Genomic DNA, 13,606 nt, shown 5'->3' on the forward strand with positions numbered 1-13,606 from the left:
CGGGGCGCTCCGGCCGGGCGCCGGCGATGCTCCGAGCGGCCGCCGGGCGTCCCCCCCCCCCTCCCGCCGGGCGTCCCCCGGCCGTGCCTCGACCCCCACAGCACGGCCGGCCTCCCGCCCTCCGCGCCCGCTTCCGGAGGCGGTGCTTCCCGCCGCGGCGCGGATTGGGCCGTGAGGGGAGCTGGGCCGCGGATTGGGCCGTGAGAGGAGCTCGGCCGCGGATTGGGCCGCCTGCAGCTCAGCGCCCAGCCCGCGGAGCGGGACGGCGGCGGTGGCGGCGGGCGCTGCCGCTGGGCAGCGGGTCCGGCTCTTCCCGCCCTTCCCGGTGGAGCGAGGCCCCGGCCTGCCGAGTGCCCCTCAGCGGGGGGCAAGGGCGGCTCCGTCCCCTCCCCCCCGCACGAGGCTGAAATGCCCGCGGCCGTGAGGGCCCCGCGGAAGGGGGCGGCTGCGCCGGGCAGGTAGCGCTGGGGGAAAGCCCAGCCTCGCCCCGCTGCGGCTGCCTTAACTTCAGGGCAGCACCAGGGGCCTCGGTCACATCCCCGCCTACTGCAGCACAACCCTTCGTTTTTCTTGTGCTGGTGCCCAAGCATACGCTGCGCCGGCACTCGGTTCAATCACTGTTACAATGTAACCCAACTCCTTTCAGCAGTGCCACTCCAAAATGTTAAAACTAGTGATTTTTTAAATTTAACTCGTGGAAGTGGTTTAAAAATAAACTTAAACATACTCACAAGATCACTTTTTCCCCCACTTACTAAGCTGCTAAAGTAATTTTTATTTTTTTGTCCTTAGGCTTTTTTCCCTTTGGAGACGAAATTCAAAAAATCCCAAACCATACTGTGAGAGGACTGGAACGAACACAGCTTGGATTCCTAAGAATTTGTGCCTTCCCGTCACCTAACCCCACTTCCTCCCTTGCCTCAAGTCCCCCGATACCCTGCCCCAACACCACAGTGTCCAACACCTCACCTCTCCTCAGTATTCCTCCCTTAACTTCAGACTCCCACTAAATCAGACAAACAGCTAATCCTAAACACACAAAATTGTTACATTATACAAATACATGGTGTGTGATTTACTTAGCATTCTTTTTCTGCCAGTTACGATGTGTAATAAAGGAATTGTCATTTTTAATTCAATCTGGTTTTATTTTGGAAGTTAATATTAAAATTTTTAGATCAAAGGCTGGCCATAAAAAAAAAAAAATTAATAACTACGTATCAGCAAGCAAAGTCATGTCTTTTTTTTCTTGTTCTTTACTTTCTTCCTGGAGAATATGGCACGCTTCATAGCTGATCTTTTACAGATCCTCATCTTTACCCTCTTTAGAGTTTTCTGCCTTCGCTTTTCATCAGCTCTGTAAAGCAAAAAATGAACATACAGATCAGAATAAAATGGAGAACGTACTCCTGTATTTGCTGGTATTTCAAATCTGTCCCTGTAAGTATATGAACTCAGAAGTATTGTCACAAAAAGTACAAGGAACATTCCATCTTACAGTGTTACAACACTTAATCTTCCTAAAACTGTCCACTTTACTGCCATTAATTATCTTTCATTTATGTACTTATTCAGCATTTACCTTTAAACAGATGTAGAAAACTTACGAAATGCCACTCACCAGGTACAAAAAAGCACATACAGACTTTCATGCTCAATACATAATGCATGAACGCTTAGAAGACAGTACATGACATTCAACAACATTATGAAGACTCCTGCAAATAATACAGGACCTAAATATAACTAGCAAGTGGGTTGTTTTCCGTCTCTGACAAAGGATATATTCCATAACATCGAATAATTTTAACAAATAAAACATACAGATGTTTTTATTAGAAAAAGAAACCTAAGTTACCTTCTGCAATAAATCAGCAAAATAAATAACTGATGGCCTGAAAGGACTAAACCATTCCAGTACAACAGACAGAATAATATCTCACTTGACAGTAGAAACAGATGAGACTACATTAATTTCTTTGAGCATCCTTTTTACGTTTTTAGCAAAGAAAAAAATGTTAAGGGAGGGAATTTCTAAAAGAGATGTAAAAGAAAGTATCGCTACCTTTTATCTCTAATACTCCATAACCAAAACTCAGATTGATGTGAGAGCAGGACACAAAGCAATATACCTGTGCTCCTCTACCAGCCAGCAGGCATCTGGTGAGTCTCTTGATGCTGACCCAAGAGGTTAACTATCTGAATCTCACTACGCAACATCTTTTGGGAAGGAAGATTTGCATTTCCACTGCTACAGCCACTCAAGTCAGGAATCACAAACAAACCCATGCACTCGGGAGAAGTAGTTAAAAAAGTGTGGGCCAACCATCGCCAACTGGAAAGCCTGAGCCAACCGCTGGATCATTTCTTAGCAAATCCCCTTTCCTCTTTTCAAGTAGTTCCACCTGAAGACCACCACACAAAACTTTTTTTGTCTTCCAATACACACAAGTATGTGCTTGTGTATGTTACAGAAGCACAATCATGGCAGAATAAAAGTATTAATGCGACCCCCATTAATACAGATCTTACATGGTGCAGATTTAGACCGTACTACAGAAAGCATCTGAAACACCAGAAGGAAAAAAGAAAAAGATGCCACAGCAAAAGAGACAAGGAGCAACACAAACAGTGTAGCAACTCTTCTCTCTGCCCTTTCCTGAGGAATTCAAAGGGGATAAAAGGGCTTCATTAATTTTGAATCTTCTTGACAGAGCTATCCCATGCACCACTCAACAAGTTTGGGATCCATATAAATCAGCTTTGAAAGAAAAGCCACACTTAAGGAACTGGGAGCCACAGTAAGTGACATGTCTGGTTTTGATCATATCCTCCCTTCAGTGTATACTGCCCAGTAACACAGTAAGTGGGCAACAGTGAGAGCTGACGTCAGCACCCAAAGCCAAGTATCACCTCTTTGTACATCGTTTCCATGAAATAAGATCTAATCCCACCTGAATGCTATCTTTTATTATATTAATGCAATATCACACTTACTGGCAAGCTGTTCTGGGGCGGGAGAGACTGGGACAGGTGCTGCGTTTGTGACCTGCCTTGCCGCAAACGAAACAGCCAGCATCAGCCTTCTCACAAGCGTGGTTCTGAAGAGCGCAGCACTGGCAGCTGTTACAGTGAAACCAAGCTGCAAAACAAGTAACATGATTTACGATCTTGGAAACGTTTAGAACGATCATTCTGAAATTAAGCTTAAATATAGGCTCTATTACCAGCTTTTAAATTTTGTTTTAGTTTTACGGAGGTAGAGGTAGCCAGTTTCTGGTCTCCTATCACATTTCATAAGGCAGCCAAGTACTTCTTTAGTAATACACTGTGTAACTGTTTCAATAGAACTGAATTATTCTGCCATTAGAACTATTACCCTGTATGTGATGTTGCCATGAAAAATAGTCCAGATGTTAAAATGGACTTACAGATTGCAATTTCTGTATCGCTAACAAAAATGACTGCTTCAGCTATTTAAACACAGCTACAAACACAACTGCATTTGTGTATGAATCATAATTTGATCATGGCCTCTCAAACATTTCAGTAATTACCTATTTGCTCATGAATTCTAATTTGAAAGTTTACAAAATCAGGAAACACTTATATGACAACTCAAAATATTTCACTTTTCCCATAACTTAGTACGCCTTGAAAAGAATTTATCCCATTTCCACATGGTGCAAATATACCTAAGTTATCCAATGGCAACTCATGTGATATTGAGATTTGTCCTTTACTCTGTGTCTTCTGAATGATCACATTTTATTTCTTTTATCAAACATTTTCTCTTCCGGTTTGTAACCTCAGTTTCTTTGAACTACAGCTTAATCACTAAGTTTACTTTCATTTAGAAAAGTCTTTTTCTGTACTTACAGGGTTTCACGCATTTTTTGCAAAGAACACAATGTTTCCATTGTCTACCATCCTACAAAAGATGAATAAATGCATTGTTTGTTTGTTTGTTTTAAAAAGATTCTATCTTAAAACTGAAATACTGATGTATGGTCCTCATTATTTACAGAAATGGATCCTCTGAAGGACTGCAACTTAGAAACAACAGCCCTGAGAATCTGTGACAACTGCACAAAAATGGCTGTGCTTTGGAATTAGTAAATTCCACAACTTCTGAAACACAAGAAGAAATGCTCATGTCAACAGACCATTGATGAATAAGGTACGGTGTAAGTGGCAAGTAGCAAACTTTTCCTGTCCTCTTTCCAACACAAAGGCATCAGTGAAAGAGAAATTAATTCCCAGTGCGTTATGAATGATGTCCTGTGAAGTTAATAATAAAAAACTGAAGCAAAAGGTTTTTGTTATTACAAATAACGAAACTGAACTGTCTGGGCTTTCCCAAGGAAATCGGTATCAGAATTGGCTTTTACCAGAGCAAATATTACAGAAGTTATTATTTGACTACCTAAAACTGCCATCCAGAAAGAAGTTCAAGTCCTTACTTTTGACGTACATGAATTGCATATCTCACAGTGCTGGTTACCAGAACTAACATACCGCTGACATATAGTACAAAACCTGGAAAAAAAAAATTATAAATGTATTGCTCCACTATTTGCTCACAAAGCAATATAAATTAATTTTATACAAGCTCAACAATAAATATAAGGATTGCAAAATCGCTTTGCTAAATTAAAGCTGACATTTTTGATGCATAAAATCACCACTTAGGCCCAGAGCCTCATAATCCTTTAGACACAGTAGATCCAAATAGTAAAATTCAGGTGCTTGAATTCAAGTTAGCAACACTAGCAGCAGTAAATCAAACCAAATCCATTCCTTTGTCCTTGAGACTTCTCTTAGCGTTCGTTTTATTAACTACTGTCTCAACCAAGCTGGTTATCAGGCAGAGCTGTAAATCCTTCTCGTAGGTGTACACAACATGAATCTCATTATTCCACACTGGAAAATGTTAACTCCTTTTTAGGTGCCCCGTTGTCCTACACATTGCTTATAGAACCTTAGAGTGTGAGAGAAATGTGCTCTCGAGCCTGGCATCCAAATGCTAGGCATGACAATACTGAACAGCAGCATCCCAAAGTCCTTTAGAGACTTTATGCCCTAATTAAGAACAAACACACTCTTTCAGCCACTTGAGTGTTAACACATCTTACCTATAACCCTCTTCTACAGGAAGGACAATCATACTGGGGGTGAGGTTCGTGAAGATACGGACAGGGGATTGTCTACGACCTGTCTTGCCATGTTTATAAAGTGCATGATTGTCATAGTCTACCTAGAAAAATAAAACAATAGAAAAAGAGTCTTAAACTGAATGCTAAGCACAGGCAGAACTATTTACATATTTATTATCTTTATATGTGCTTTATAAAATTTTCATTTTTTTATATAAAAGACTCTAACCCCAAATTAGATTAGAAATTCTACAGCAAGTAGTTTGTCTCCTTTATTTTTAAATTTGTGCAACCATAATATCAGGCTAGCCTCAAGAAACTAAGTTCCCAATATTACAATAATCCTATTTTACTTACCCCTTTTTGCTCCTTTGCACGGGATATCTAAAGCAACATTGCAGCTGTTCTACAAAACAGCAACCCATTAAAAAAAAAAAAAAAAAAAAAAAAAGGAACTGTACCGTTCAGTCTATCTGGCAGTACAGAGTTGATGTGTATCTTAATCTATCTCAGAATACCTCCAGAACTGCAAATCCAATCGGCACCGCTTTTTCCAGCACTGCCTTCAGAGACTCGTCACAAAAATTCTCATCTCTGAACACTATAGTTGGAATGCAGAGTCTAGGCTTGCAGGAGTTCCCCGTTTTCTTCCACAATTTCCATTCAAGATACCAATATGCTGTTCAGAACACTCATATCAAATGGAGGGCAGAGTTGTTATATGAGAAAATAAAACTTTAACATCATGAATACCCATGATTGAGCTCTCGAGTCACAGAGGCACACATTCTTAAACAATCTACAGAATGGATACAATACTGGAGAAGCTGATGCCAGTTCACTGCTCTATCACTGACAACTTCACTTATTACACAATTCCAAAAAGTCCCATTGCTGTAATTCTACTCTGGTCCCAGCAGTTTTGGAAATGAAAGACCTTAAATTTTTTTTTTTTTTTTTTTTGACCAGGGCTGGGCATTACCCACCAAGCTACTGACATTTCATCATCTAGGAAAAATTAAACACTCTTCTTCAAGTTACCTCTCACCTCTGCAACATGCACCTGTCGAAATTAGTGCAAATTTTGTCACACAGAAAACCTGGCAGAAGAAATCAGTTAATGGACAGATGACAGATGAGTTAAAGGTACGTAATAAACGGTAGGAGTGTGACAAAGTTCTCAAACGTATGACTAATAGATACAGAATCTGGGCTTCACAGGATGAGCACCACAGGGTTTGCAGTGCCTCCAATGCAGTCAAAACTAACGTTCAAGAAGGCAGCCAACCTACAGACAAGTGCCACCATTTTATCTGCTTTCGTTCATATTCCTATTCACATTGCACGCGACTGAAATTCACCAGATTCTCCGGGTTCAGTCATACCTGGTAATCCATCATACTGAAGCTTGGGAAAAATTCAAGAATACGAGACTCAAAGAAGTATGGAAATATCCAGAACACGGGCATCTCTTGGTTGTTATGACCTAGTCACGAAAAGACTTAGATGTACATTAAATAAACACACAAAAAAATGTACAGTGAACGTTCTGAATACATAAACATGTATATGTATGTCATGCTGGGCGTAAGAACTAGTTCCTTTAGGCGACAGAAAGTTTGCGCATATTTTATATACGCAGAGTTGTAAGCTCCACTTAACTCTTGTCACCTGCCTAGGCTGGTAAGAAACGGCACTGGTTTGACACCTTATTCTTGTCTACCTTTAAAGTCACTTTTAATCGCAAAGTTGATTTGTAAAAAATTTGTAAAAGTTTTTGAGACTTAGAGAATTGGGTATTGTTAAAGTAAAATTACCAGGAGAGCAAATTAGATATATGGTAGTTCATCTTTAGAAATTATAACATGAGTGTGTTCACATCCACCTGAATAGCAAGAATCACAGACTTTTAAATAGGTAATTTTTCTTAGGGATGTTACAGCTCAACCCACCTATCTGGCTGTAATACATACCCCCTTTTTCTGTCTCCTTCCACACTGCCATCAGTTTTTTAAAACTAGAAGCCAGTGCTCCCACTAAACCTCCAAACGGGGGATCAGTTACCATAATGACTCTTTCACCATTGTCTTGACACAGGAACTTCCTACAAGTTTCACGTGCAGCCTGTTAGAAACAGAGGTTAATTTCCAGAAATATAGATTCAAGAACTGTAAAAACATTGTCTTTAGCGATGAAATGATTATTTTAGAAGTTCCAACATTGAGGATGGAAGTTATTTCCTCTTGTGGAGGTGAATTTCCCCTTGTGTAGCATTTAAAAAACCCTAGATTTGAAGCACTGAAAACAAATGCAAGAGAGATGTATCAAGGGCAGATGCAGTTCAAGCTTCCTAAGACAGTCTTCTTCCTTAGGGTACCAAATTTAACTTGGAAAAAAGACGTTATTCGTAGCAAGAAAGCAAAGTTCAGGCTCAGAATACATTTCATTCATGCCTTTTAACTTTAGTTTTATTCTGTAAAGCATTATCAGAGTAATGGGAAAAAAATGAAAAACCAACTCAATCACTGAAAAATCGATTCAATCCATGCCGGTTATAAAAACACAGTGTTCAAATGTTAGCAATCCAACCTGGACTTTATTATTAAAGGAACTGTAAAAAGCTATGTATTCACTGCCATCTTGCAGTGTTCTCTCATCTATTACTTAAGATTCTCTGGCATTCCAAAACCAGACTTTTAACACTAACATGCATTCAGAAGCGCTGTAATTCAGTCCCAGAACACACTGCAATACCGTATCATTACAGGTGTCACCTCATCATGCCTTGTAAAGAACACTACAGTGTTTATAACGCAGATGAACAGCCTTTTAATTGAAAAACACAACACTTGAATACAGTAATGGATTAAAAAAATTCAAAGGTAAGGCTTTCAGAACAGCCTCCCATTTCATTCTAGATTATTCTTTTTATCATGAAAAAGAGCCCATTTTTTTCAAGAGCCCATTCAAAATTAGCCTTTAGAATGGAAAAAATCTGAAACTTATCTACACAGTGTGAAAGGTATTGCAATACACATGTTTCTGCAAATCAGTGGTGGCTTACTAGTGAAGGCAGAGGAAGAGCAAAGAGCGAGTATACTACTGGGATGTTTGAAAATCATGTTTGGAACTGAATTACACTGCGATTCTCTGTACAAAGCTACAATAAATGTCCTATCACAGCTGCAGGTTTTCTAATAAATTCAAAACTAAGCACTTACTGTGATGTTTAAAAAGAAACAAGACAGCATTTTCTTTAACCATTGCACTAACTCAGCCTCATTTTATGACAACAAGGTTAACCTTTTGACCTGGCTTGCCTGGAAAAAAGCAGAAAAACCTCCTCTTCCCTCCTACCTCAAGTACCAGTGAACAAGTCCTGTGGCATCTATTGGGCTTGTAAAGGCCAGGAATAAAACAGTTAATTCTGTTGTAGCAACACAAGAACAGGGCTAATGAATAAGGCAACAATTCTGCCAAATTGTCATTTTATTAAAAGCAGCAGTTAAGGTGTATAATTAACATTAGTTAGCATAAATTTAATAGGAAACTTAATTTTTTAATCAAGTGGGAGAGAATTACTGAAGAGGCATTGTAACTCTTTGATTTACAGTACTGTTGACCATTTTTATCTCACGATACTTGTTTTTACTAGACTAGCCATGACTTCTGTGACAACCTAACCCCTGACAACATTCTTACAAAATTCTGCGTCAAAAACACGCAGTTCTTTACAAAGCACTCAAGAAATATCTGGCCTTACCTCTCCACCAAAAAAATAATGATTGAACATGTTGTAGTGGCAGAATTCATCCTCTGTGTAAAACTGTGAATACCTGTAAAATAAGTTTTAACAGTATAATATAGATATATTATATTATATATATAAAATATATACAACTTCTTGTTGTACATAAAAATATAAACAACTTCTTGCCTGCCCTAAGGGGCATTTACAGTGAAACCAAGGCCCCAAGAAAAATAACATCTTTGGGTTCTGATTACTGACAGCACGTACCAATACTGGGAATTATTAAGTATTAATTACTTTTCTCATAAACTGGATGTCATTTGTGTATGTGTGCAGGTATAGAAATGCAGAGACATGAAAGGGAAAACAACCATCAATTTATTTTTTAAAGCAGGAAGAACACAAATCTTTGTACATACCCTTCAGACAGAGGAACGTTTATCAAAACCTACCTGAAATCAATATCTAGCAGAAGGCTTCTAACCCTGAAATCTTCTTCTTGTGATGCTTTTGACTGGATCATTTCATGAAGCCTGAAGTATAATTGGAGCAAAGAAATTTAACACATAATCATTGGCTTCAGAAATTTATCTTGCAAGACAAGATTGCCTGGTACTTTACTAAACCTAAAACCAAACAGAGAAAATGGAGTAACCTGAATTTGGATGATTCCATTTGGCTAATATTCAAAGTTAGAAAAATATGTTAGTCTGACAAGATGTGAATCAGTGGAGCCTACTGGATCACCATGAACAACAAAAAAACCCCCAAACATAAGCAAAGAAACTCATTGTGGCTTCTGTAAAAAACAAAGCAGGACACTTAAAGTGTGTGTGTGTCTGTGTGTCATCTGCAGTGCAGCTACACTCTTCTCCTGTATCTTATGAGCTCAAACAAGAGCCCACTAGATGCCTGGATAATCCCAACCAATTAAAATATAATGACCTTCTTATTATGGGAGAATGCTTGATTATTTAAATATTAGTAAGCTGCACAGTTTTAAGACAGAAATATTACTTGAAACAGTAACAATTCTCACTGACATACCTGGGTGTTCCAACGGAGAGCACTCGTCTGAATCCTAAACCAATAATCAGATCCAGCAGGAACTGGCAACTTCTGTCTGCAAATAAATACTGTGCATTTGTTTTTTTATTCTCCAGTGGACACAGAAGTTGACTGGGACTTTGTAACTGGGCAGTGGAGATATCACACAGGAACTGGTGATCTGAGTGTTTTTCCCATTCAGCTGGCAATAGCAATTGCTGGCATTCCTGGCAAAACCTCCTCTTTGATAACGGCAATAGAACAAAATTATTGTACCTTTAAATACAAAAAACAATAGGAAACGAACCTTGAAAAATCCTCTATAAAAGATATGAAGGGGAGCTATAAAGGGGGTTTCATATTTCTTAAAAGTTCAGACATTTAAACAGCAATGTAGTTCAAGCTGCTTCCGCAAAACTCCACCATCTACATGTGAATGAAGTAGTATTCATGAAAAAATATTCAAAGGACACTTTGAAATGCATATAATATGCTCGCCAAATATATTTAGAGTCCCCATAAAATAACCAGATTACAGAGTGAAGACTCCAGATCAGTCACCAGCAAGCAGTCCTGAATGTTTATAGACAAAACTCAGGCGTTATTTGCTTCTTTTCACAATGTTAAGTCTGCTACCTTTCAATACTAAAGTCAGGAATAATTTTTTTAACTGAAACTGCTACTGACCTGTTGTGAGCACATTATAAGCACTAACATAAGAACCCTACATATGAAAAAAAAAAAGGTAGAGTTCCTGGGTTGAAAATACCACGCTCTAATTAGATGTTTCATGCTGTTTTCCCATTGCAGTCAATCAGTTCTTATTTTAACAAATCCCTCTGGTATGTTTTCATATTTTAAAGAATCCTGAAATATTATCTCTATATTCAGAGTACCTAAGCTTGTATTACTTGACTATATTGAAAAATACACATAACAGTACCTTTCCACATTCTGTCTGTGTGTAAAAGAAGGCTGATGATTTCTATTATATTCTTCACGTGCTGCAAGCCTGGTTTCTGACACCTGTAAAATTTATGTATATAAAAAGTTACAAAACGAACAGGTGTTCCTCTGTACTGTACATTAAAACTCAATATTAAACAAAAAGGGTGCATCAAAGGTCTCATGCCTCAGTTACTCTGCACGGAAAAACTACCATATTCTTTGGATTGTTGTTTCAGAAGAACAAGCACAACTGCAGCACAAAGGCATGCTGCAAAACAACACAAGTCTCCTGTGAATTTAAACTGTGCAAAAAATAAACAGAAACATTTAATTCTTCTACCACATGTAATACCTAGGGAAAAAAGGGGTATACCTGCCATTAATGCATGCCAGCAGTTGCATTCCCTCCTGAACAACTGATGACAGTAGAAGTGTTGCCCAAGTCTTTTGTGTGTGATTATTTTAGAACCATGACAGCTCTTCTTGGAGCCTTTACTTTGTTCTCCTAAAAGCTACTTATGGCTTCACAGTTAAGAGAGTTTCAAGACATTTATGGAGCAACAGTTCCACAAGCGCAACCCTTACAGAACTGATTCGTTTAAAGGGAAAGATGGTAAAATTCAATAGAACAAAAGACAACATAATACAAGTGACATCAAAAAAGAAATTTCACTATGAATACCATTTAAATCTACACAACTGAGTGATTAACCACCTCATCTTCTCCTTATACAACGTTTCAGGGGTAACCAGCACAGCAATGAACTGCTTATGAACCCCGTTAAATTCCATCCTGCCAACCTGCCGAGGACAACAACCACAACACAAGATACTCATTTAGCAAACAGAAAAAGTACACAAAATGTAATGGACAAAACCCATGACAAGCTCTCCTGGAATACATATCGATCCCAATTTTGTTACCCTACAATTATCTGATCAAAGTTCTTTACATGAAGAGAAATTGCTGTAGACATTCTGAGACTACTGAGCATCACGCTGATCCCCAACACCTCCCTATATTTTGTACATCCCATTGTCTGCCTGCATCCACCGGATTTTCTCTCTTAATCACAGAAGATGAGGACATCTTGGGATCAGAACTATCCTATTTTGTTCAACATGGCAGAGCACTGGTTACCACCACCAATACCTAAGTGTTTTGTCAATATAGTAGCAAATGCCAGTTTTGCTCAAAACGTACCCAGCCTCCCTTGAAAGCTATACTTGAAACATGTTCTCCTGACAGAAATAAGCACTCTGCTAAGCACTAACTATCAGACAAAGTTTAGAAAACAGCAACTGCCACAGATTTCCAGAACACAATATACTTTTTTTCCCTTCCAATCTTCTGCCAAATAGAGAAAAAGAATCCCCAGTATTCACCATAGTCTTAAGCAGTGCTCTCTCACCTTCTCATCCTCCCACTGGAAAAAGTTACAATCTCTTCTATCCCTACACGCTGAACAAGCATAAAATCTTCTTCCTTCCTCTTTTCCTGGGCTGGTCTTTACAAACAGAAGAGCGGGACCTACAGGACAAACGCAATTACGCGGTGACACACGGGGCACCACCAGATCTATTTTAATGCCTCCACTGCAAGCGTCAAGCTTCCAGAATAAAGCACAACAAAGGGGAGCCGGGCCGGCAGCGGGAGCCGAGCAACAGCAGACGCGCAGGGGGGCGTCAAACCCCCACCGCCGCCAGGCCCGTCCGAGCCCCTCGCCGGCCCCGCTCCTCCCCGCGGCGGGGCCCGCACCCCGTCCCGCCCGAGGGGCCCTCCTCCCCGCCCGGCTCACCGTGCGGGCAGCTGGGGGCGCCGGGCGCCATCCCGAGCAGGGCCAGCCCGCCCGCCCCCGGCCGCTCCGGGCCGCACACGCCCTCCGGCACCCCCGCGCCGCCGGCCGCCATGTTACCGCCGCCTTCCCGGCAGCCCTCGCCAGCCGCCGCCGCCGGCAGGGGCAGCCAGGAGCGGGGCAGCCGGCGCTGCGGCGCCCCCCAGCGGCACGGCGGCCCCACCGCCCGGGGAGGACACGTCCACCGGGAAGGGGGCAGACCGGGCACGGCCCAGTATGGACCGAAATTGCAGAGCGAAGCAGACATCCGAGCCTAAAACCCGTGCACTTTAGACCGTGACATTTATTTTCTTCAGCAGGCATGTCTGGTACACAAACGCCATCTTCGAGTTTTCAATAAACTGGGTAACAACCACCCTGGGAAGTTCAACAAGGTGGTCAGTCCAATCCTGCTTTGAATTCCCCGTACAGTCAGTTCTACATTTAAGGCTTAAATGTTTCAGTTAGTCATATGAATTTCTGACATGCTACATTAGTATTTACATCCACTCAAAATTATATAAAATACAAGCATTTTATTATTTTTGAGTTCAACAGTATTGCTTAGAATTACAAAATACAGCAATGTCTGAAATACTGAAGGTTTCTTAAAAGCAGCAATTTTTCTCCCAGTCCCAGTCTTAACTGTCCAGAAAATTACTAAAATAAAAGTATTTACCATGTACATAAGCCACAGATCTAGAAATATGACCATCAAGTCTTAAACCACATAACACAAATGCAAATGGCAACTGGCAGATGACCATGACATTGCCAAGGGCACAACAGTAAGTCTCTGTGCTCTATGTATTACAGTCTTTTTTTTCCCTCCCCTAGTCAAAAAAAGATAAATTTGTGTTTCAATAGAA

At 40.4% G+C, this 13,606-nt stretch overlaps 1 protein-coding gene across 1 annotated transcript; it reads right to left on the bottom strand.

The window, feature by feature from the left end:
* Nucleotides 1-1,127: 1,127 nt before the first annotated feature.
* Nucleotides 1,128-12,813, bottom strand: ZCCHC4 (zinc finger CCHC-type containing 4). Its single transcript, XM_086464826.1, has 13 exons — nt 12,702-12,813; nt 12,315-12,433; nt 10,898-10,980; nt 9,955-10,230; nt 9,360-9,440; nt 8,920-8,992; nt 7,130-7,280; nt 6,542-6,642; nt 5,136-5,257; nt 4,464-4,539; nt 3,880-3,931; nt 2,998-3,142; nt 1,128-1,357 (listed from the first exon to the last, which is right to left on the bottom strand). The coding sequence occupies exons 1-13, from the start codon at nt 12,811-12,813 to the stop codon at nt 1,234-1,236; spliced, it is 1,515 nt and encodes a 504-aa protein (XP_086320952.1). The 3' UTR covers nt 1,128-1,233.
* Between the last annotated feature and the right edge of the window lie 793 nt (nt 12,814-13,606).

Source organism: Leptosomus discolor, chromosome 4 (genome assembly GCF_034619465.1).
Source record: "Leptosomus discolor isolate bLepDis1 chromosome 4, bLepDis1.hap2, whole genome shotgun sequence".
NCBI classification, from domain to species: domain Eukaryota; kingdom Metazoa; phylum Chordata; class Aves; order Leptosomiformes; family Leptosomidae; genus Leptosomus; species Leptosomus discolor.

Bases quoted from the DNA above. Each gene is read 5' to 3' on its own strand.
- ZCCHC4 (XM_086464826.1), bottom strand. From the start codon at position 12,813: ATGGCGGCCGGCGGCGCGGGGGTGCCGGAGGGCGTGTGCGGCCCGGAG. The intron at 9,441-9,954 runs GTATGTCAGTGA...ATTATACTTCAG, and splicing joins CTCTCCGTTGGAACACCCAG to GCTTCATGAAATGATCCAGT. The intron at 6,643-7,129 runs GTATGTATTACA...TTTCGTGACTAG, and splicing joins GAAGGAGACAGAAAAAGGGG to GTCATAACAACCAAGAGATG.